Below are 24261 nucleotides of genomic sequence, written 5' to 3'. Positions count from 1 at the left end.
ACTTTAGAACCCATGTTGGACGTATAAACTGAAAGACATGACATGTTTCTGTCTGGACATTTCTCTGGTGTTCCCACAGCTCCGTGTCCGAGCAGCAGCCGGACGCTCTGCAGAAAACACAACACACAAACTGTGCAGAGGAAACACACACGCAGCACAAAGATCAGAGTCCAGCTGATCAACGCTCCTCCTGTCACACGCCCTCCTCCTCCTCCTCCTCCTCGCCCGTCCCCTCATCCACCGGGCCGTCACAGCAGGGGGAGGAGGGTGGAGCCACACACATCGGTGAGTCAGTGAAGAAACAGGATCGAGGATTGTTTGACCACTCATAATAAACAGAATAATACAGGGACGATGAAGGTTCAATAAATTAACTAAACGTCTGTGCAGCAGGTACGACTGAGTCATCATCGAGTGTTGCAGGAGCAGATAGTCACGCCTCTTCTTCCACGTCTGCGCCGTCTCACGGCGAGCGTTTGGATGAGCGTTTGACCACGCAGGGAGAAGCTGATCGAGAGGACGGCACAACCACGAGTCGGGAAGAACAAGTTTCAACACATGAGCAGAAAACTGGGCAACTTGTCAGAGAGGTAAGATCATGTCGGGGTGTCTTCATCCACGCCGCTCCTGACTCCACACAGACGTGTAAACGCTCGGCGTGTCGGTGTGTTTGTGTCTCCGAAGCTTGAGCTGACTCAGAGGGAAGTGTCTCGACTGCAGCGGATAAACAGCGACCTGCAGGAAGAGCTCCAACAGCAGAGAGAGAGTCCTTCTCCTGCACAGGTACCACACACACAAACATGAAGCTCCATCCCTTAAACAAGACTTCTATATCAACATGCTCACCAAAGCTTCTTCCTGTAGGTGGGTAATCAGGCTCTGCAGAGACTGCAGAAGGTGAACATGGAGCTGCATTCTGAGCTGGAGGCTCTGAGGAGGAGTCAGGAGGAGGCCCGAGAGGCTGAGCTGAGGAGCCGAGTGGATCTCTTGGCTCAGCAGGCACAGCTTCTGGTCACCGGTGACGCCACGGCGCTCGCACAAGCCCACCTGGAGCAGGACCGCCGGCGCTTCCAAGAGCAGCGGGCGGAGTGGGAACGCTGCGTGGCCTCTCTGAAGTCCCAGCTGAGTGCCGCTGAGGAGCAGAGGACGGAGGCCGAGTCTCGTTTCACACAGCTGCAGCAGGAGGTGCAGGGTTACCACAGTCTCCAGGAGGAGGCCGGCAGCCTGCGGAAAAATCTGCAAGAGATGAAAAGTCAACTTGAAGCCAACGAGGAGGCCCAGGCTCAGAAGGAGGCTCGCCTGCAGAAGCACCTCCTGCTCCTTCAGGAGAGTCAGGACAGAGAGCGAAGGAGCCTGGCTGCGAGTCTGGCACAGGCGGAGCAACACTCACAGGTCCTCCAGGAGAGACTCGACCGGGCTGAGGAGCAGCTGGGCAGCCTGAGTAAAGGTCAGATGTGGAGCAGGGACATTGAGCGAGCTCAGCAGCAGCTCCAGGAGGAGCTAACGTGCACAGTTAGCGCCGTACAGAAGCTGCAGGAGGAGCGGGAGCAGCTGGAGGCTCGCTGTGAGGAGCTGCAGGGTCAGCTATCCGAGGCAGACGGGGAGGTGAGTCGGCTGCAGAGCCGTCTGAAAAGTGACGAGACGCACTTCTACAACATGGAGCACTCGTACGAGAGAGTCTCTGAGGAGCTGCAGGTGGCCTCAGGGAGGCTGCAGCAGAAGGACGCAGACATCCAGGACATGAGAGAGGGCTACGAGAGGCTGCTGGACAGAAAGGAGCAGGAGCTGGTTGAAGTCCTGCTGAAGATGGAGGTGTTGGGAAACAGTCTGGAGGAGACGGAGCTGAAGCTGAACGACAAGATGAAAGCTTGTAAGTGCTCCTCCTCTCATGAATCCTCAGAGACTCCTCGGCAGACCTCGAAGCACGCAGACCCTGACCTGGTGTCACACCCAAGACCCCGCTCCCTCACGGTGGACTCGTCTCAGCAGTGTGATGTCACAGCCGGAGACAGCCCGGAGAGGTTCATGATCGTGATCCAGACTCTGGAGACCAAGCTGTTTGTCACAGAGGAGAAGCTGAGGGACATCATGCAGAGACTGGAGGAGCACCAGGGTCACACAGGCTGCCAGGACCCCCACCTCTGCTCCCAGCTGACCCAGAGCCGAGCCACGGCCCAGCACCTGAGTCTGCTGCTGCACAGCCAGGCCAAGCAGAGCCAGCGCTTCGCTCAGGAGACGGAGGACCGCTGCAGGATCCTGGCGGGAAGGTTTCAGCTCGCACTGAACATCGTACAAGTGTGCAGAGAGTGGCTCCAGTCTGCGCCGATTAACATCACAGAGTTTGAAAAGCAGTTGTCCAGTGCGGCTGTCTGCCTTCAGCAAGGCGAGCGAGACGCAGAGAAACAGATGCATGAATCACGTAACGCCGGCAGAGGGGAGGAAAAGATCCTGAGCGAGGAGAGAAAACCCTCAGAGGACAACGTGGACAGTGCAGGGAAGTGTCTCATGAGGGAACTCTTCGTGGCAGAGAAAATGGTGTCCGTCCTGCAGAGTCAGCACGGGCAAGCACTCCTGGAGCCGCGAGCAGAGGAGGGAGACGTGGCAGCCAGGTACAGGAGTTTAATCTCCCAAAGAATAGCTTTACAAACGGAGAGGAGGACTGCGTCTGGGAGAGCAGGAGGTGAAAGCGTCATGCACTCAGTCTGTGCTGAAGCAGAGCTCATTTATGCTGCCTCTAAAATTCTGCAGGAATTTGAGGAGAGAGATAAAGAGATGGAGCATGAGAGGAAAAGCCTGGCGGATATCACCCCCCCGGAGCTGGCTCCCTACGAGGGCAGATGTTCAGAAGACGCAGCGGTTGAAGACGATGAGAAGAAGGACGCAGACCGCTCAGAGAGACTTCTGTCCCGCCTGCAGAGAAGAGCCAAGTGTTTACGCCGGCTGTGTCAGGTGACGTCTGACGGCGGCGGAGCAGAGGGCAGCACAGACCACGGCTGGGACGTCGCTTCTGCTTCGGACTTAAATAAGATGCTGGAGCAAGCAGTGTTGATTTATCTGTCGGAGAGACTGCACTTGGATTTAGAGCAGCAACGCCAGATGTTAAAGGACAGAGTGCAAGCTCTGCGCAGAGGGGAGCAAGTCAAACTGAAGGAGCAGCAGGAGGCGTTTAATTACACCTTGTGTCAGCTGCAGGAGGACAACTGTGCGTTAAGAGAAGAACTGGAGCGCGTGGAGCTGAAGATCGTCTCCGAAGAGAGCGGGAACCAGAGACTCCTGGAGAACATGCAGGAGATCGAAGACTACCACGAGGAGCGGATGAACAAGCTGGAGGAGGAGTTCCAGGAGAAGATCAGGAAGCTGCAGCAGATCCACGAGGAGGAGATGAAACACCTGCACGCTCACTACACCAAGTCCTGTCTGTCCAAAGAGAAGCAGATTCAAACGTCCCCTGAGTCGTCCTCAGCCGACCAGACTGGGACAACAGAGGAGTCCAGGAGCCCAACGAGTGGAGGCGATGAAGCTCGTCACGAGGATCCTGTAATCCTGGAGGTAAGGAAGTCAGTGCAGGAACAAACACCTCGCTGCTCGATTTGTTTGTTTTAGGATGTTTGTAGAAACAGCTGGAAGTAAAGGAAGGGAGAGAGAGGGGGTGACATGAGGTCGGGGGTTTGATCCACAGCTGATCTAAGTGTCCTTGAGCAAGACACGGAGCCTCACACTGCTCCCTCTGCTGCTGCAGTGTGTGAATGTGGAATTTATTTCTCCTCAGCTGCTGCAGTAAAAAGTGTTTAGTATCAACATGCAGCTCGGGGCCGAGGGTGCAGCTCGGGGCCGAGGGTGCAGCTCGGGGCCGAGGGTGCAGGGAGATTTTTAAACGAGTTCATCATCTATATTTGTCATTTATATTCATTTAATCTTTAATCTTTGCACCTGCAGCAGAAGAATCAGTTTGTCGTCTGACTTTTAGGCTCAGTCTGATGAAAGTCTGGCCGCTCTGGAGGAGACGCACAGGAAGCTGATTGGTGACCTGCAGCAGCAGCATCAGCTGGAGATGGACGCTCTGCTGAAGGAGAAGGACCAGCTGCTGCAGGACGAGTCGACCGCCACCATGGCAGGTAAACCCTCCTGCGTCTGCTGTGTGGTTCTTCACGGTACTGTGACAAAGAGGAAGCTGAGCCAGTCAACATGCAAGCTGTCATCTCTCTCTGCAGCGATCGTGGCGATGAGGCGAGCACACAAAGAGGAGCTGGAGAAGAGCCGGCGCACTCAGCACATCAGGGAGAACGCTGACATCACGCAGCTGCAGCTCGAGCACGAGTGAGTGACTTCTGCTCACGACACACAGTTTGTGTTTTTTTAAAGCTGAAGCTGATGTGATTCTTCTCCTCGGCTCCGCCCCCCGCAGGGAGGAGCTGGACGAGTTGCAGAAGGAGCTCGAGGCGTTGTCGGCTCAGCACACTCAGAAATGTCTGGAAAACTCTCAGCTGACTCAGGAGCTGCAGGAGGAGAGAAAGTCATCGATGCAGTACCAGAAAGAAAACCAGGAGCTGAAAAAGCAGCAGGTAAAAACACGTCCTTTCATCCAGAGCGAATCGCTGTTTGTTCTGAATCTGAACACAAAGCTCTGAAACGCATCGTCCTCTTTTTCTCTGTGTCATCTTTAAGAGAGAACCAGACGCGATGACTCAGCAAAGTTTCTTCCTGAACGGGAAGCAGCCGCACGCCGTCGCTCAAGGAAACGACTTCTATGAGATGGAGGTAAACGTGAAGGTTTCACATGCACGTGTGCAGTAAACACAGCTCAGTGGACTTTAACAACGCGTCTGCTTGTTTCCTTTGTGGCAGGTGATTCTGAGGGCGAGAGACGCAGAGATGCAGTTTCTCAGACAGGAAGCTCGACTGCTCAGGGAAGAGTTAAAGATCGCTCGAATGGTACTGAGAACAAAAAGAAAAACATGCAAAGCAACAAAAGAATTGAATTCAAATATTTTAATAATTTAATTCAAATAATTGAATTCAATTTGGGTTACCGTATTTTCCGCATTATAAGGCGCTCCAGTAGAGGCTTGGGTTACGTTGTGCATCCATTGGACGATGCTGCGCTCTTGCTTCCTCCACTTCCGCACCATTGATTCGTTAATGCCAAACTCTGCTGCTCTATCCCCGTGTTCTGCTGCGTGACTGATCGCCTTGAGTTTAAACTCTGCGTTGTGAGCGTGTCTCTTAATAGGAGCCATTTCAGGGTCTTTACACAAACACACACACATGGAAATGAAACGCCGTTTTATGTATCCCAGCATGCATCGCGCACTACTTCTTCTACAGGGGGAAAGTTGAGTCGGCGGCTGCTTACCGTAGTTGCGAGACCTGTTGCGGCTCAATATTGATCCATATATAAGGCGCACCGGATTATAAGGCGCAGGGCCAGCTTTTAGGTGCGCCTTATAGGGCGGAAAATACGGTAATTGGTTTGGAGCAGCGTCTACACACAGTGAATGACAGACGACAGATTTCACCAAAGAGCTGAATAAAGGAGTGTTTAGTGATCTCATTGGGGATCAATCATTATAAAAAGGTCACACATGGCGACGCCGTGATGAAACAGAGAAAATTCACTTTAAAGCTCCTGAGCAGAAAAAACAAAATACTTTCCGTCTTTCGGAGGATCTGCAGTAAAACTCTGATGAACGATGCAGCTGTTACACATAGATGTGTGTTTAAGTGTGTGTGTGTGTGTGTGTGTGTGTGTGTGTGTGTGTGTGTGTGTTCCAGGACAAACTGTACGCCCAGAACAAGCTGAAGGCTCTTCATACAAACAGTCCGGATGAAAACAATCCAGACGTCAACAAACTCTGTGAAGTTTTCAAGTTCTCGTCTTCGTCTCGGCGGCGCGGTGAGAAGCTTTGAGACATGTCCTCAAAACCATGAGACATGTCCTCATGTGCATATTAAAGGACGTCTGAAACTCCCTCTGTCTGTCTGTCCCTGAGCTGGACCTCATCGCCCCCCTGCTCCCTGTTCAGAACTCATTTTAAAATGGTGTTACTTGTTTTTAAGTCACTTCCTGGTTGAACCCCGTCAGCATGTTTAGGACCATCACTCAGGGTCCTCTCTCTCTCTCTCTCTCTCTCTCTCTCTCTGTGTCTCTCTCTCTCTCTCTGTGTCTCTCTGTCTCTCTCTGTGTCTCTCTCTCTCTCTCTCTCTCTCTCTCTCTGTGTCTCTCTCTCGCTCTCTCTCTCTCTCTCTGACGTCCCTCCAGCTAGCCCCCCCTCATCAGAGGCCTTACACTGATTTAAAACACACTTTTCTCTGTGACATTTAAAATGAGCAAAACAAATGTAACATTTGATTTAAAATCCTGTTTTTGTTGTTTTCATCTTTTTCTGTTTTCAACATTATTCTGTTTGTCTGTGAAGCATCTGTATCAGCTGAGGCTGTTTTAAACAAGATATACAACTAAACTAAACTAAACGTGATGTTTGCTTAATTGAAAAAGGATGAGTCCACTTACTGCTCCCCTTTATTTAAATACTTGACAAACAGATTAAAGTCTGTTTCTGCTCTGCTCCTTCTCTTCCACCAGAGGACGGCGTGACAAACAAGAAAACAGAGAAATCCTTCCTCACGCGTCAGATCAGAGGAATGAGATCGAAGGTAAGACCAAAGACTGAATCACACGAAGGAAAAGCTTTCAGTATGATCGGACACACAGGCGCTGACAGGAAGTGACCAGAGGGGCTGACAGGAAGTGACCAGGGGGGCTGACAGGAAGTGACCATAAGTGACCAGAGGGGCTGACAGGAAGTGACCAGAGGTGCTGACAGGAAATGACCAGAGGGGCTGACAGGAAGTGACCATAAGTGACCAGAGGGGCTGACAGGAAGTGACCAGAGGTGCTGACAGGAAGTGACCAGAGGGGCTGACAGGAAGTGACCAGAGGGGCTGACAGGAAATGACCAGAGGGGCTGACAGGAAGTGACCATAAGTGACCAGAGGGGCTGACAGGAAATGACCAGAGGGGCTGACAGGAAGTGACCATAAGTGACCAGAGGGGCTGACAGGAAGTGACCAGAGGTGCTGACAGGAAGTGACCATAAGTGACCAGAGGTGCTGACAGGAAGTGACCAGAGGGGCTGACAGGAAATGACCAGAGGGGCTGACAGGAAGTGACCATAAGTGACCAGAGGGGCTGACAGGAAGTGACCAGAGGGGCTGACAGGAAGTGACCAGAGGGGCTGACAGGAAGTGACCAGAGGGGCTGACAGGAAGTGACCAGAGGGGCTGACAGGAAGTCTGCATTACTTCTGACACCGAGCAAATCCCGTCGCTCCATCCTACCCTCTGAAAAAAAACATTTAGTCTACATTTAGAGTTTAAACTCTGTTTCTTCTTCGTGTGTTTGCTTTACAGAGTTTGAAAGAAGGTCTCTCCATCCAAGAGAGAATGAAACTGTTTGAGTCGCTCTGAAGAGTTGAGAGCGTGGAGTCGGAGTCAAACCGCGGTTTAGAAGACGTTTCATTATTCTGCTTAACTTTTGTAATGTTTTTTTTTGTTTTTTTTTACGGTGTAAAACATGTTTGTGATGAGCTGTGGGAGAAGTGAGTACTGAAGAAGAACCAGCAGAGGGCGCCACTTCCCTCTGACTTTTCTAGATAAAACATGTTTAAACACAGAGTGATGATTGTACAGTGTAGATAAAGTGTTCATAGAACAACAATAACTCAGTGTGTTGGATTAGCTGTGTAAAAATGTTACAAACATATCGAACCTCGAGAAGGAGCAAAAAACAGCCTGAACTGTTTAATGTACAAACATGTTTCAGATGAAGAAATTAAAGAGAAACAGTTTCAGGATTTTAATATTAAAATGTAACACGGACACTTAGTTTGATGGATTTGATATTTCATAAACACAGATGATGAAGGAAACCCATACATGACGCTGCTCGAGTCGCTCAAATGTTGAACATGAATTAAACTTTAAAATTTGAACACATCCGGTGTGTCTGGATTATTCTGAACATCATATCCTGGAACAACTCTCACACTTTAATCCAGAGGCGCTGCTTGACAAACCTTCAACTCAAAATGTGCACATTTTGCAACGACAGTAGGAAACCTCCCTCATGGGGCCCCACCCATGGATTGGAGGGGCCCCCAGTGAGTGAACCTTACTTCTCATTTCAAGACACTCAAGTACATTTTGCCCAAACGTCCGTCTGGAGAGGATTTAGTGATGAGGATCACTACAGGACCAGGTTCTAATTCAACCCCGAACCAGGACCAGAACCTCCAACTGAGAAGAATCAGAACCAGCGGAATGGGAACACCTAGTGGCGAGGAGAGGTCATTACATGACAAGTAATTCAGGCCTCATAAAAGTTCAACTGTGATTCTGGTTTTGGCTCCCAAAAAGCTTCTCTGTAAAGACAAAGAAACAACACGGCACTCTTTGGATTCATGTGTTTCACTTCCTCTAAACTCGACATGTCGTCACGTGTTTGTTTTGCATGTAGCAGCTGAGAACACGCCAAACTTATAACATCCAACTATTAAAACTAAACATGACTCCTTACAGTCCAATCTGAATGACATCTGGTTCGGTGCAAACACGATAACACCAAATCCTCAGCTGTGAAAGTGTGCGGCACAGGATGCTGCAGCACACACACACACACACACACTCACACACACACACACACACACACACACACACTCTGAGCCTGATCAGAGGCTGCACAGATCAGCAGGCAGGTGACAGCCGTTACACAGGAGGAGAGTCAGGTGATCATTTTGCAAACTCTTCTCAGTGACTTGTTTTGGTCCATCCTCAACGTGTCGATGACATTTAAGTCACGTGCCCGGCGTTACCCAGAGATAAGTTACAGCCGCGGCCTCAGATGACCCCGACAGGAGCGACCCAGGAACCATCAGAGTTTGTATCAGTGAGTCGTTACTGTCAGGTTCCCACTTTGACTTTATTTGATTCACTGAGTGAGACTGATTAACAGTAAACATGTCGAAGGATCTCTGTGTGAACCGCGTCCCTCCTCCGTGTCCTCACAGAAGACCTGATCCTGATCCTGATCCTGATGTGCTCCTCAGTGTCGTATTCCTAAAGAGGAATATCACACCTCATTAAAACCCAACACTCCCTCCTGCGTGTGAAACACGTGAGCTGACACCTCCGCAGAGCTGATTCTTCATGTTTTCCATCCTGGACAGATGTCGACACCTTTCAGCTTCTTCTATCTGACTGTGACCAAATAAATATAACTTAAAACAACCTCCAGGTCAAAAGAGTTCAGCCTGTTACAGCTCGTGTCTGTTGTTTTGTTTTTTTTAAATTCTGCTGTAAAGACGGATATTTTATCATTGAGCTCTATGGAGATGAAGCCTCAAGTGGACACTCAAGGAACTGCAGGTTTTAGGAGGGTCACTTGAAGATCGGCTTCATCACTCAGCCTCGGAGGTTGACGCTCGATTGGTTGACTGAATTTTCAAAATAAAAGCTCGACCGTCATGTTTATAAAAAGCTCGGTACGTCTCACGTCCTCATCTTCATCTTCATCTTCATCATCTCGCCTGCTGACGTCTCAAATATGAAGACGACCACGTCGCTGATTTCAGCTTCCTTCGATGCATTTAAAGACGGTGGATTTCTCTTACAACAGGAACTTCTCTCGGTTGGTTGGAGTGTGGAGTATTTTCAAACACCTGCAGAGTTTCGGCCCACAAACGCTCCAGAACATCATGACTGATTAGAAACCCTGCTTCACGCAGGTGCACCTGCTCGGCCCGCACAAATAAGTGACCCATTTAGTCATGCAGAGATCGATTACTGCGACCGGCACAGAGGCAGCAGAGAGCGCACGCCATGTTTCCCTAATGACCACAACAACCACTTCTTCTTCTTCTCCTCCTCTTCACGTGTGAGCCACGTGTCTTCAAACCAGCAGGAGAACTAAAGTGCTTCATGGGTGTTTATTTTTACTCCCAATTTGAGTCGGACCACGGCGTTACAAAATCAGGTCCAGAGGCGTGTGACCTACATGCAATGTGTTTGTTAAAACTCAAATTTTGACAGCGTTTCCATGACAATGGATTAACCCTACGCTGCTCACCGGAGGTAAATATAAGTTTGGCAACGGCTGCAGTTTGGCAACATCGTCCTCGGCACGATGAGGCTGACGGACAAACGAGTCCCAGAGTCGGAGACAGATCTGTCGAAGGACGAGACGAGACGAGTGTCCCTGTAAAACTCAACTTCCCCCGTGGAGAAGGTAGAATAACAGACCTGTGTGTTCATGTGTTGGACTCACAGGAGAGCTTCAGATCCCGGTGAGGCGGCGTGCTCACCCGTCCGCTCTGAAGCATATTTTCATGTTTGTGAGAAAGCCTTGGACGGCGTCCTGTGAGTTGTGTCTTTCTGTATGCTGGGCGCACTACGCCTCTCCTCCCCACTCAGGTTGTGTTCGTCGGTGTTGGCTGCCAACAGAGACTTTCTCCAGCTCTCCTTCATCGTCTTCTTTCTTCCTCTCCTCCGTGATCGCTGCTGCTGCTGCGTCAAACTGACGGGCCTGCAGCCGTTCTGCTGTTTGTGTTGTGAGATCAAATTCAGTCGGAGTGAATCGAGGGGTTAAACTTCCTGCGACCCCTCAACGACATAACACTAGAATTAACTGAGAGTGTGAAAGGTGATCAAACGCTGCAGCTCGTCTCCCGAGTCCGGACCGGTCTGGCCCACTTCGTGGTGCCGCAGTGAAGCGACCTTTAAATAACTCGACCGGGTACGAGCTATCGACCCGTTAGCACACTGCACGTCCCCATCTGGCCTGCCATCACTGACTGAACCCATAACCCATTTACAGGCCTGACATCCAAACACACACACACACACACACACACACACACACACACACACCTGATCTGTGCTGATGTTCCTCCAGTCCTTTGTAGCTTCTGTTCTCTTTCATAGGAGCGGTGTGAAGAAGAAGAAGAGTCACTAAACTTTCTAAATGTCCCGAACGTTAGAAATGTTTATGCATGTTTGAACATTTCTGATGTTTAAAGACAGACGTAAAACCTGGACCTCCCGGTCTGGAGTCCTCTGAGCGGGCGGCCCGGGTTCAGGTCCGACCGAGGTGGATTCTCTCTCTCTGACCTGTCGCCACATGACGTCTTAAAAAGCTTCTAAAATGAACTTTTAAACAGAGATTTAACTGAAGGTCAGATCTTCATTTGATGATGGGAAAATGGGAAAAGTTTCCCGTTTGAAGAAGACAAAGATGATTTCTTTCCCCTGTCAACACGCGCTCGCCCTCCTGTAAAGATATCATCGGTCTCGCTGCTTCTGTAACCAAACCCGGCAGCACGAACACCCACATAGGTCAAATATTATTCCCCTTTTCAAACCAGAAAACTGACACTCAGACTTTCACGGCTTAGCGTCTTTGGAGGTCGACATTTTGCAGAATGACACACCTCTCGGCCTCTCGTGAATCTGGGTCAGGCGGGCGCTGGAAAAAACTGATCCGGTTTCTGACTTGTGAAGCAAACACAACGCAGAACAACAATACGGACCGAGACGTGCGAGCTCGTTTCAATATTTCAAGGGGCGGCAGTAGCTCAGTCTGTAGGGACTTGGGTTGGGAACCGGAGGGTCGCCGGTTCAAGTCCCGGCACGGACCAAAGTCCGGAAACTGGTCTGGTAACTGGAGAGGTGCCAGTCCATTTCCTGAGCACTGCCGAGGTGCCCCTGAGCAAGGCACCGAACCCCAAAACTGCTCTGGAGCGCTCGCTGTGGGCAGCCCCCTCACTCTGAGACCTCTCCATTAATGCATGTCACTAGAACCCTGTTTGTGCATGAGTGTGTATCTCGGCCTATGTGTGTGTTAGACAGAGTGTAAAAACTGAATTTCCCCTCGTGGGATTAATAAAGTGTAAATTAAAATATGATACTGATCAACATCGATCAGTATCGAGGCTTGTTTTGAAACCATGGTTACGTAAATCCAAGGCTTTTGCCGCCCCGTGTCGGGTTAAGTCATGTGATCATACTGACAGATCACGTCACGATGTTACGCGTCCACACGAAACCTCAGCAAACGTTTCTTTCATCTTTTTGAAAGTTGATCGTTTAAACTCCGGACTTTGTCGGAGCAAAGTTGTGTGACACGGTGTGTGAGGAGTTTGTAGCGTCAGTGTGTCGTGTCCAGCTCGTGTCTTCATGAGCGTCTGCAGCCTGGAGGACAAAAATGCAGCGTCCAACGTCTTTTCTTCCCGACGCTTTGCTTTTTCTTTGCGTCCGCTCCGAGCGCTTAAGAAAGACACTGTTGACGTCACCGCCGCACAAATTTATGATACTCGCCGTAGTTTTGCCGGTCTCGTACCCACTTCCTCCTCGCTCCGTGTCTGACCATGAAATAAAGGATCCTTATTATAAATCATGCAGTAAAAAGTCCGGGAGCCGTGCTGGTCGAACTTCTCCCGAGCGCCTTTCTGCCTGGAAGAAAATGCCGCTGGTTTGTGTTGTAGGAAGAAAACGTCTCACAGGCTGGTTCCTTCATCAGGGTTAGTGTTTGCCACATTGACGAGTCCGAGGCCTTTTGTCTTCTTGTGATAGGACAGCTGAAGAGGGACAGGAAGTGGAGCGACACGCAGCAAGCAAAGGGGGGCCGAGGTCAGATCTGAACCCGGGGACTCTGAGACGAGGACTACGACCTCCAAACATGAGGCGCTTCACATAACTGCTCGGCTATCCAGTGCCCCAAAATATAAACACTTTTGACAAACACGTTACAGCAATTAAAGGTCAGGGTCAAAATCTGCCTCTTAATCCTGTGATGAGCAGGAGACTTTTTTCACGCATGCAAAAAATCTGACACACCAAGAAGCAGAATCTGATCCTTCAGAGTCATCTGACAATAAAGACTTTATTCAGAGTACTTCTTCTTCTTCTTCTGGACCGTTCTAACCAACCAGCTCAAAGTGTCATCCACTGACTGAGGTGTAAATAAATGTGTCTCCACGTAGAGAAAGACGTCTGCAGAATGATTTAACCGTATCTGAGAAATCCAGTCCAGAAGCCAGTCTCTGGGGAAAACGTCAGTCCTGAATAAAGCAGCTGGTTGCTTTGACTCTTGCACTGCTGACCAGCACTGGTGCAACACTCGGTCGGGGGAGAAGCATGTAGCCTCCAAATGCCAAGTTTCTACAGTGACACAGTGAGAGGGAGGGGGAGGACGAGAGCTGAGCTGTGAGCAATAGTTCACTGGATGTGGGATACAGAGTGGGATCTGCAGCAGAGCAGGATCAGATAGCACATCTACCAAGAAAGTGAGAGACTGTTGGCTGCATTTGACTCTAAAATAAGATTTTTTAGGAATCGATTTTTCGACTGGATTGGACCCCCCCCCCCCGCCCCACACACACACACACACACCCGGCTCACATGAGCCACACACACTTTTAATTTGGGATCGCTGTGATCAAGACATCGAGGGTCAAGACACGACTTCACTGCTTTACCAAAGTCATCTTCCGACTCTTCTGATCGACTGGAAATCAAAGGAGGAGAAACTTTGGAGGATCTGACTGTGTCCTGCTCTCCTCACTGAGGGAGGGGGGGAAAGAGACGTGTTTAAACTCAAAGACATGAAGGTGCACTGGGGACGTTTACTTTTCTGCCTCAGGAGGAAAGAGTGGTTCTACCCGTAAGAGGAGAGAGGAGCCGCAAGAAGCCCGGAGAGAGAAACATGCAGGAGAGAAATTAAAGGAAACCTGCGGAGAAATATTCACAGCAATTTGAAAACTGGAAGATCTTGAAGGAAACAAAAGTTGGGATCCCTTGCAGACGAGGTAATTTGTTGTCTGATTTTAGAAGGAAACATTTAAATGTATAAACCGATTCTCTGTCTGGTGGAGTGTGTGTATAAATATTGAAATGATTTAGTTCTTTGGCAGGGAAATCTCCGGCCGAGCACTCAGATCACAGCCCAGCAGGCAAAGTGTGGCTCCTGTGAGAGCCGAGGAGCCGTCACACAGAATATTAGATATTAATATCCTTTGGACACCCAGCGTACTGCTTCCTAGCAACTAGAGCACTGAGGAACACACACACACACACACACACACACACACACACATGCATGCATAACTACTTAATCACAGGCAAAAGAAAAAAGTCCCCGTGGAGTCTTAAAAATGTCGACTCAAACTGTAAACAGAATCATCTTGGACTTGTTGAAGCACCTGTTGTCTCGGCTTGTGTTCGTGTTTCCATTCACAGGTTTGAAGTTAAATTCAAACCTCCCTTCGTAGCTCCACATTATAAAATGTCTTCTGTGTGCGTCCCAAATCACAAATCCACCAACACTGTAATTACCCTCCTTCCTGTCTTTTTATTACTCCTATTGCATTTATTTAATTATATTTTTAATTTCATAAAGTCGTGTTTATTATGATAAATCGGGAGGAAACAATCTGTGTTGGCTCCTTCATGATTTCGTTATGCACTGTTTGCTCTTGTTTTCTGTTCTTTGTATCTCATCTTATATTTATTTTATTTATTTATATTTATTCTGTTTTATTTAATCCCTCTGACAGCTGACTGTTTTATTATCACCTCGACGTTCTTTGTTTTTTACTCCAAAAACACAAAGAGAAAATATTTTGATGTGCAAACAATTCTGGAAAAACATCAACAGAAGCAACATGTGACCTTTTGCTGACCTTGTGTTGACCTTGTGCTGACCTTGTGTTGTACTCTGACTTCCTCGAGTCCAACGTGATGGCGAGGCAGCGTCAGATTTTCATGCTTGAAATGAGTGAAGTTCCCCTCCGATGATCCTGTGAATCATTTAAAGAAAGAGAGCGGTCAGTTAAAGAACGTAACGCCGCGCTGAGCGGATTTATCTTCACAGTTTAAAAACTGAACGTCAGAGTTTATTCTAAGCATGGCCGTGTCTAATTATCTCTTCAACGCTGTGATGGATTGGCTTTTCATTTTATGAAGACGTACACGATTCCCTCCGACTGAATCTGGCACACTTTGGTGACTTGTCCCTCTAGCGCCACCTGGAGGTTAACATGTGCGTGCAAGTGGCTGAAAAGAATCAGATCATCAAGCTACATCTTAAACACTGATATTCAAACTATCCAACATATTCAGTTTGTGACTAATTTATCTCATCACATGCTAATTAGCCGTCATGTTTGTTTACCGCTAATTGGCCAACGTTAGCTAACATGCTAAGTTGGTGAAGTGCTAAATAGGTTAGCATTGTTATTGTGGGCATTTACTTTAAATGATAATCCTGACCACTGTACCACCGTGTAGCCTAGAACTCATAACGTCTTATTAAACTGTCCAGATTTGTTTCTATGGTTCTGTAACGACTTTCTGAGCTAACAGGCTAATAAAGAAAACGTCAAATCCAACCCTGTTAATCTTCTCGATTCACTTAAACAGACGTGAATTAATAACCTCATGCTTCATAATTAGCTGAAACTAATCTTTCCTTTAATCAACCAGCTGAATATTCTTCAAGATGATCACAATAAAGGCTTTTTTTTTTAAACACATAAGGTTCTGATCCAGAGCGATTACCTCTCAGATATGAAACCTTTACTGTGAGAGACTGTCTCGTCTGTGGTGCCAATTTTTCTGCCTCTCATTTTCCAGTTCTGCCTCTCACAGGGGAATCACAGCCTCATCTCAGCGATCCAGTGCCTCTAATAGTCTTGCCAGCTGGAGGAAACAGAAGATACGTCACATAAAATGGCAGGGCATTGGATTAGCCGGCTATTTCTGTACCTTGTTGATCAGAGAAACATGAATAACATTGTATGAACCGCTTTGTTCCAGCCAAGAGTAGATGAGAGAGGCAGAACAGAAAATCAAATGTATGCCGATAAAGTCAATACAAATTAAGTTATAAAGAATCCCTTACAGCAGGGGCTGACTTTTTTTTTTTTTAAATGCTGATCTCCTCAGTTTATGCTTTTATTTTGGTAGTACAGTGGATAATTAGGAAATCAAGAAAGAGAGGGTCACAGGTCAGATTTGAACTCGAGTCGCCTGCTAGGAGGATTGTAGCCTCCATTGATGGGGCGCGACCGAACCGCTAGGCCATCAGCGCCCTGAAATCACGACGTTATTTGTGATTTTCTTGTGGACGCACAACAACAACAAAATGTTGATAAATGACGTAGCGCTGTTCTGATTGTTGATTCCCTCTGGATCAATAAAGTATCTATCTATCTATCTATCTAACACTAATATTTGACCTCTCCCTCCTTCACAGAGCACTTCCTCCGTTCTTCACTCCTCAATTGTTGCTGAGTCTGTTCGGGGCGGCGCTGTAGACCTTCCTATGAGCCGGGTCAGTTTTGTGTGAGGCGGGCCGTTTGAAGCCACGTGGCTGTGCCCCTCCGAGGCATGAGTGTGGGAAGGGCACACCACCACCACCACCACCACCACCACCACAGCTTCCCGTCCTGTGAAGAAGAAGGCCTGAGACTCAGCACCATGCCCGCCGTCGGCAGCTTCGGCAATGGAAAGATTCACACCAGACGTAAATACCACAGCCGCTTCGTCGGCAAGGCGGGTCAGTGCAACGTCCATTTCTCCAACATGGACGAGAAGTCGCAGCGGTACATATCGGACATTTTTACCACCTGTGTGGACATCCGCTGGAGGTACATGTTCCTGCTGTTCAGCCTGGCATTCGTGGTGTCCTGGCTCACCTTTGGCCTGGCCTACTGGGTAATCGGGCTCCTTCACGGCGACATGGACCATCCAGCAGGGGACGCCGATTTTGTTCCGTGTGTCAACGAGGTCCGAACCTTCGTGGCAGCTTTCCTGTTCTCCATCGAGACCCAGACGACCATCGGTTATGGCGCTCGCTGTGTGACGGAGGAATGCGCGGCAGCTGTCTTCATGGTGGTCTTTCAGTCCATCATGGGCTGCATCATCGACGCCTTCATGATCGGCGCAATCATGGCCAAGATGGCGAGGCCCAAAAAGCGAGCAGAGACTCTACTGTTTAGCCACAACGCTGTCATCGCTTTGCGCGACGGGAAGCTGTGCCTCATGTTCAGGGTCGCTAACTTAAGGAAGAGCCATATAGTAGAAGCTCACGTTCGAGCCCAGCTGGTCAAACCTCGTTTCACGGAGGAAGGCGAGTACATCCCCCTGGACCAGATGGACATGAACGTCGGCTACGACAAAGGCACCGACCGCCTGTTTCTGGTCGCACCTCTCACCGTCATCCACGAGATCGACGAAGAGAGTCCGCTGTTTGGCATCAGTAAGCAAGATCTGGAAACGGCAGACTTTGAAATAGTCATCATCCTCGAAGGGTTGGTCGAGGCCACGGCGATGACGACTCAGGCGCGCAGCTCCTACCTGGCCTCCGAGATCCTGTGGGGTCACCGCTTCGAGCCGGTCATCTTCGAGGAGAAGAGCCAGTACAGGATAGACTACGCCTACTTTCACAAAACATTCGAAGTACCGTCCACCCCCAGATGCAGCGCCAAGGACATGGAGGAGAGGAAATTCTTAACATCCGGTGCCAACTCTTTCTGCTATGAGAATGAGCTGGCCTTCATCAGCAGGGACGAGGAGGATGAGGAGGAGGAGGAGGAGGGGGATGCAGGGAAGGACAGGAAGTGTTCGTCAGATTTAGTGAATGAGCAGGCGACTTCCGGACGAGATCAAAAATCCTCCCCGAAAGAATCAGAGATTTGACGAAGCAGAGTTTGTTTGTTTTTCTGGATGCAGTGAAGCATCATGGGAAGAACCTTACGACTGTCACTCTTCTGACATGAAGACACCATGAAAAGGATTTCCACCATGCAAGCAAAGTTAAAAAGTCGAACATTTCTCATCGGATTATCTTCCCGAGAGGGTCGTAAGGATTTCGCTTCAATCCGCCGACGACAGTAGTCATAGCGTGCATGACGTTAGCATAGCATTGGATGAATGTTCTGGTGAGACTCTCTGTAAAGTGTGGACTGATGGAACAGTAACGGACCTCAGACATGTAGATCAACACTGGATTTTCATCCTCATGGTTTATGTCAACAATAGGACTCTGAATAATATATATTATATGTAATTGGAGGAGTTGTGAGTGGGAGTAAATAAATGTGTGTACGGGCTGCATGTAACAACAGGACGCTGCGTGATGTGTTATTAATGCCGCCCACCCGGGTCAAACTCTTCATCTCAGTCTGTAACTTTGAACCCGTGACCGATGGGACGACCATTTCTGCTTCTGGCTTTACTGTTACTACGTTTCTTTGCTCTTCCATGTAACACGTTAGCTAACACGTTAGCTAACACGTTAGCTATAATAACAGGTAGGAGGCGCTACACTGGAGCAGCAGGTCTCTGATCTCAGGAAGATGTCGACTAAAGCAGGTTCATCAAGCAGCGTTTTCAAATATGCAACCCCGGAAATGTTTCTCCTGAAACCCTCCTGAGCTTGTTGTTCACACAAACCTCACAGTGGGGGCGGGGGGGGGCGGGGTCTCCTGGGGCAACGCGTGACATAAATAGAACCCGAGGGGGAAAGAGAATATGAGTCTTTCTATCAGTGCTGTGTGTAGATGAACAGAACGTGAAGTGGAGAAGAACAGGAAACAGAATGCAGCAGGTCGATTAGAGCACGGAGACGGTAGAGGTGGCGTGCAGACAGTCTGTAGAGACGGTAGAGGTGGCGTGCAGACAGTCTGTAGAGACGGTAGAGGTGGCGTGCAGACAGTCTGTAGAGACGGTAGAGGTGGCGTGCAGACAGTCTGTAGACACGGTAGAGGTGGCGTGCAGACAGTCTGTAGAGACGGTAGAGGTGGCGTGCAGACGGTCTGTAGACACGGTAGAGGTGGCGTGCAGACAGTCTGTAGACACGGTATAGAGGTGTCATCCCTGACTCCTCCCACTCGCTCCAGGTGAATTCTCCTGATTACATCCTGACGCGTTCTTATGACTCAGATTCTTTTGCTTAAATATTCTCGGGTGCCGGCAGGAGAAAACTTAATACGGCTACACAAGCGAATTGTTCCAACACGTTTTATCACTCTCACTCTTACATAAGCACATCGTGATGTCTTAAAGACTGAGGCCAAAACAGGATTCAGATTTAAACTCTTTATGATACGAGATCTCATCATGAAACAGAGCTGGAGTGTTTCTGCACAGCTGTGACGGGAGGAAGTGTGCATCCTGCTCACGGACGTCTGACATCAGTTATGTGCACGTCATAGTGAATATTTCAGCTGAGGCTGATTGTCTTCGTCTTGGCCGGTGGCGTCGCCCTCTTTGTTTTTATAGGGCAGGAGATATCAGGCCACACTGTGCACATCACTCCTCGAACCGAAGCTCCATGTGGGTTAACTCGCTCACCAGACTGCGACTTCAGCACACTTCAACACGTTTGTATTTATAACTTGCTGACTTGTGCTGAAAACATCAGAATGGAGGTTACGCCAGAAAACAGATGGTTCCTCTGAGACCTCCGGCATGTTTTATTTGTACATTTATCAGGACGATATTGTAAATATATCTATCTTAATGTCGGGGCTGAAAAGTCATCTCAGCTGTTCGAGGCTGAGCAGTAACAGACTCTTTAAAACATCAGTGTTAACATCAGCGTTTCCTGAGCAAAGCAGGAAGCTGTTTTCTTTTTTCTTCTTTCGGGTCTGATCTCTTCTTTGTCTTCCATTAAATGCAGATTAAAGTTGCACCTTGTTTTCTCCTCGCAGCGGTTTGTCTCACAGGACGATCATTTGTTTGATTGGCAGACAAATAAAACGTGTTGATACCTGTAATAAAATCTCTCTCTGTTTTTTCTCTCTGCACTGACGACAGCACAGTGATAATCAAACAATAAGCATCTTTTGTTGGACAGATAAATAAAAGCAGCCGAAGGAGGAAGTCTGTCTTCTGATAAACACGGAGGAACGAGCTGTGATTTACGGCTGTGATTTGGTGGAGCCGTATCTGGTTGGGGTCGGAGGTTTCTTCTTTCACTCTTATGCAATCAAACAGGCATGTCTTTGCATGTACACAGAACACTTGGCAGTCCTGCTTGATTTCACTGCCCTGCAACCTTGATCACTGAAATAGAGCTCACATGGACATACGGGAGCACTCGCACACAAAACAACAAGGGAAACTTAAAGGTCCCTCGTGTTCCTGTGGCGTCAGCATCCTATCGCTGACCTCACTGACTGTGTGGAAAGATGGAGGATAGTCTCCACCTGCAGCTGGTGCACAAATCTAGACGTATTGTAATTATGGAGTCTGTGCAGGACTGTGCAGATTCTCATTTGTCCACACAGCTGTCAATCATGATGTGACTTTTCTACATCAAGTAACGAAACTAAAACTTCAAAGAAAAGTGAACTCTGACGTAGATCAGCGGGAGAGGAACAGAGGTTGTCAGGACAGCAGAATTTTAAAACCTCTTGTCACACTAGTTGAACAATCAGAGTAGTTGGAGGGTAATATCTTGATTTTTTAAACTCCTGCACTCCTCTAAGTTTTTACTGAAACACGGTCAGCACTTCAGCCTGAGAGCTGCAGAGCGCTGGATGCTGCTAAATGAAATTCTACCCTGATGACACAGTCGGCACAAACACAGCACAGCCATGAAGCCAGACTGAAAACCATCAATCTGAATATGAAAAGAGCGGAGCACACGATGATGTATTTATGTACAGTATGTAGCTGACAGTCTTGTTTATCCTGACCGTACCCGAGTCCTGCAAAGAATCCACAGACGGGAGAAAGAACAAGGTGTCTGAGCAGCCACTAAACGCCTCGAACTTAGAGCCTGGAATAGTCTCTGCTAAAAAGAAGAAGAATCTGTGAGAGCTTCTGCAAACAGGCTGAATGATGACAGACGTTTGTTGACGAGGAAATCCTTTAAATTCCCTTAAAAACTCATCGCTGTGTGTTTGAGTACAGAACAATAACAGCCAGGTTTGGTTTTATGTAATAATCAGTGAAGTGCACTGATAGCCTGTGAGCTAAAAATGGACATGTGTGACATCTGACTTTTTTGGCACAGATCCATTCAGCAGAAGGAATCCTTCAATGCTGACATGCTAAGTTGAGGGAAGATAATTAAGGGTCAAATGAGAGTTTAATTTCTCACTTGATGAGCGCTGTGCATCCTCCGAGATGAGCTGTGATGGAAGGAGCTCTGAGAATAAACCGGGATGCATCCCACCCACTCAGCCGTGTTGGAGGATGAGAAGCGTGGAGCGTCCGTGTTCCAGCATGCAGAGTGGGCCGCTCAGAGGTAAATTCAGACTTAATTGCAGGGTCTCTTTTTATTCGCTGGTTTCCTTCAGCTGCCTGGAGGAGGTGGAGGCTGGAAGAAAAGTAACACGATGCAACAGCTGCACGAGCGTTTTCGAAAACCAGAACAACTTCAGACATTTTAGACCTGAATCGTGTCAATCCTGGACTTTCAAAAAGAGCTACTCCGTTACACAGAGAGCTCCAAATGCTGCATATCTGAATCTTTAATATTCAGGAAATATCAAATAATATTAAAGCAGAGAGAAGTCTGAATGTGTCCTTAAATGCATCTTTGTTATCTAAAGGAAAAAATCTGTGTTGTTTTGTAAAAATCCACTATTCTTTTCTCCCCTCGAGCTGTTTATAAATCCATCTCTTAGTACAGATTTGTAAACTGCCCGCTCAGTTTCACGATCTACACTGAGCACGGCGAGGCTCATGTAAAATAAAATAAAAAAATCTGTGCACACGGTGTCTGTTTGCACCGACTTTCCATCTGTGCAGACGTCTTAGCAACACAAATCCAGATTAAACAAACCGTTTATGAAACCGGGCTCGCGGTTCTGCACACAGATTTTCTTCCTGTTCATGATTGTTATCAGAGATTAAATGAGAATAACTCTCCATCATTAAATATCGTAAACACACCTTTAATAACTGCACTGCAACGAAACAAAACTACAAATCTAGACCGACGTTTTGACATGAAAACTCTCTTTTCATGTTGTATCCTACTCTTCATGTTTGTAGTTTTTCTCTGCTTCAGGACTCTTGACTGTCTTCATGATCTGGAGGAGTCACTACTGTCAAAGATAAACTGATGAATGTTAGAAGTCTAAAAGTACTGGATGAGCACTCACTTATGTAAGACTCTTACGTGATGCGATTTGAATGAGGATCCGTCTGTGCTGATGGGAAATGAAGAGGGAGGGTTGAGGATATATGTTGGACGTGACATCAGGACAGAAAACAAGTGCAGGAAAAAACAGTCTGAGCATCTTGGTGAGATTATGTTGCAGCCTTGTTTCCATTCACAGACACATCTGATGGCTCAGGCCGTGTCGTGTTATCATCTTGAGGGGTGTGGACAGCTCAAAGGTCACAGAGGTCACCTGGTGAGTGGAAGATCGCTGCTGGGAGTAAAGTGGCTGGACGGGGAAAATCTGACCAGTGGACTGGATCCTGAAATCAGGAGAGAAAAAGAAGGAAGACGGTGAAACACTCGTTATTTAAAAGAAGAAGATCAGAGTTGAATTCTCAACTAACAACAAAGAACTTTACTTTGAAAATTTCTCCTGATTTGCTCAAATAAACCACAAACATGTCTGTATTGCTGCTCTCGACGATGATGGGACGTTTTTAGCTGTTTTGTCACGTTGTCAACATGAACAGGTGAACAGCTCACAGGTGTCTCCTGACTGTCACATTGCTCTGACATGACTCAGCAAACATCCATCACAGGTGACGTCTGCTCTGAATCACATTCAGTGTGTCAGCAGCACTCGTAAAAGACAGTTAGAGCCACTATCAGTAACATATCAGCGTTTACAGTCTGATCATCTTCATCTCTGCAGACGTCCGTCCTCCAGTTGATCACATCACTCAGCGGTACGAGCCGCTCGTCTCCTGCAGACGTACAGTATTTGATTACAGCGACAGGCTGATTGTATTACAGGACTCACTGACTTAAATACCTCGAGCAAAACACGGAGCAACTGCACAACTTCCTGCAGGAGAACAAGGAGCAGAGAGAGAGGCGGGGTCAGTTTGCTTTATCGCTCTTAGATGATACACGCTGAATTCAAACACGACGAAAGACTCATCAGAAGAGGACAGTCTCTGTGTCTTAGAGCGTAAATGGACTCGAGCGTGTACAGTGCTTTTTCTACCAGCTCACACCTTCACATGCACACAGGGATAGCAGAGGTTGATCTGTAGGGAGACCCTCAGAAGTACCTAATGCTATTCATACACATTGAAGCGCCCCAGACGAAGCAGCGGGGGCTATTCAGGGTGAAGTGTCTCACCCGAGGACACATGGGACACGTGGCTGCAGGAGCTGGAGATCGAACCCTCAAACTGATGGTAGCGAGACGACTCGACCACAGGCGCCCGTCTCTGCCTGATGATCATTAATGTCTAATGCTGTTTGTCTCTGTTTTGTTTTCTGCTCATTTCCATCAACAGAGAAGATGGGAATTATCAGTAACCATGGTGACGCTTGATTGTTTATGTCATGGCAAGGTGATCCTTCACGAAAACTAAGGAAAAACTAACTAAATAAAATTAATTAAATAAAGATTTTAAATTAGGCTTTACTAAAAAAAAACAGTAACAAACTGAAACTATATTATGGGTTTAAAAAAGAAAAAGAAAAGGTCCTGAGTGTCTCAGGTTTATATCAGTTTATATTTTGGATGAGCTCGTTGACTGCTTCAAACCAAACTTACTATTAATAATACAATAGTCTATGAAGAAATGTTTCTGCATATGTTTCCCTGAAACATTTAAAATACAGTGACAAAAAGAAACTAAAATAAAAAATAAAATCTAAACAAACTGTCGTAAACAACTTTCGAAAACTAAAGTAAAATCAAAACAAATGAGAGAAAAAAATAAATTCTAAAAACGAATGAAACTAAAACCGGAAATAAAATCAGATTCAATCTACGGTAACCATGGTAACAGCAGCTGCCCGGGCTGTTAGCTCAAGTGACCACAGACGACATCTATAGTTTACTTTTATTTAACTTGGTGACTTACAGGACAGCTCGTTTGGACACTGCTCTTCTTAGCTGTCCTCTGTCTCAAGCTGTCCTCTGTCTCCTTGTTGTCCTCCATTTTTATCAAGTTTCCGGCAGTTTGCGATAATTAGCATCGACTTTCTTTCCTTTGACTTTTAAGGCTAACGTAACGCGCGAAACTGCAAAGGTCAAAGTTCAACTCCAC

The 24261-nt window shown here is 47.7% G+C and overlaps 1 protein-coding gene and 1 long non-coding RNA gene across 6 annotated transcripts; one reads left to right on the top strand and one right to left on the bottom strand.

Moving 5' to 3' along the window:
- Window positions 1-7423: 7423 nt before the first annotated feature.
- LOC306838335 lies at window positions 7424-24255 on the bottom strand. 5 transcript variants are annotated; one of them, XR_013781066.1, is made up of 7 exons: window positions 24076-24255; window positions 22173-22494; window positions 21164-21382; window positions 15610-15750; window positions 14733-14849; window positions 10924-10968; window positions 7424-8329 (listed from the first exon to the last, which is right to left on the bottom strand). It is a non-coding gene; the product is annotated as an uncharacterized lncRNA (long non-coding RNA). The 5 variants fall into 5 exon arrangements; XR_013781067.1 differs by lacking the exon at window positions 7424-8329 and adding an exon at window positions 8615-9114; XR_013781069.1 differs by lacking the exon at window positions 7424-8329 and adding an exon at window positions 8615-9114 and having other exon boundaries at window positions 14755-14849.
- kcnj12b (potassium inwardly rectifying channel subfamily J member 12b) lies at window positions 12214-19839 on the top strand. Its single transcript, XM_079366428.1, has 2 exons — window positions 12214-13859; window positions 16307-19839. The coding sequence occupies exon 2, from the start codon at window positions 16441-16443 to the stop codon at window positions 17749-17751; it is 1311 nt and encodes a 436-aa protein (XP_079222554.1). The 5' UTR covers window positions 12214-13859; window positions 16307-16440; the 3' UTR covers window positions 17752-19839.
- Window positions 24256-24261: the final 6 nt, after the last annotated feature.

Source organism: Symphodus melops (genome assembly GCF_947650265.1).
Source record: "Symphodus melops genome assembly, chromosome: 17".
Lineage (NCBI taxonomy): Eukaryota > Metazoa > Chordata > Actinopteri > Labriformes > Labridae > Symphodus > Symphodus melops.
This window is presented reverse-complemented; position numbering and strand designations above follow the sequence as displayed.

What these genes read in the sequence shown, in the direction of transcription:
- kcnj12b (XM_079366428.1), top strand. Translation starts at nt 16,441, where the DNA reads ATGAGTGTGGGAAGGGCACACCACCACCACCACCACCACCACCACCAC.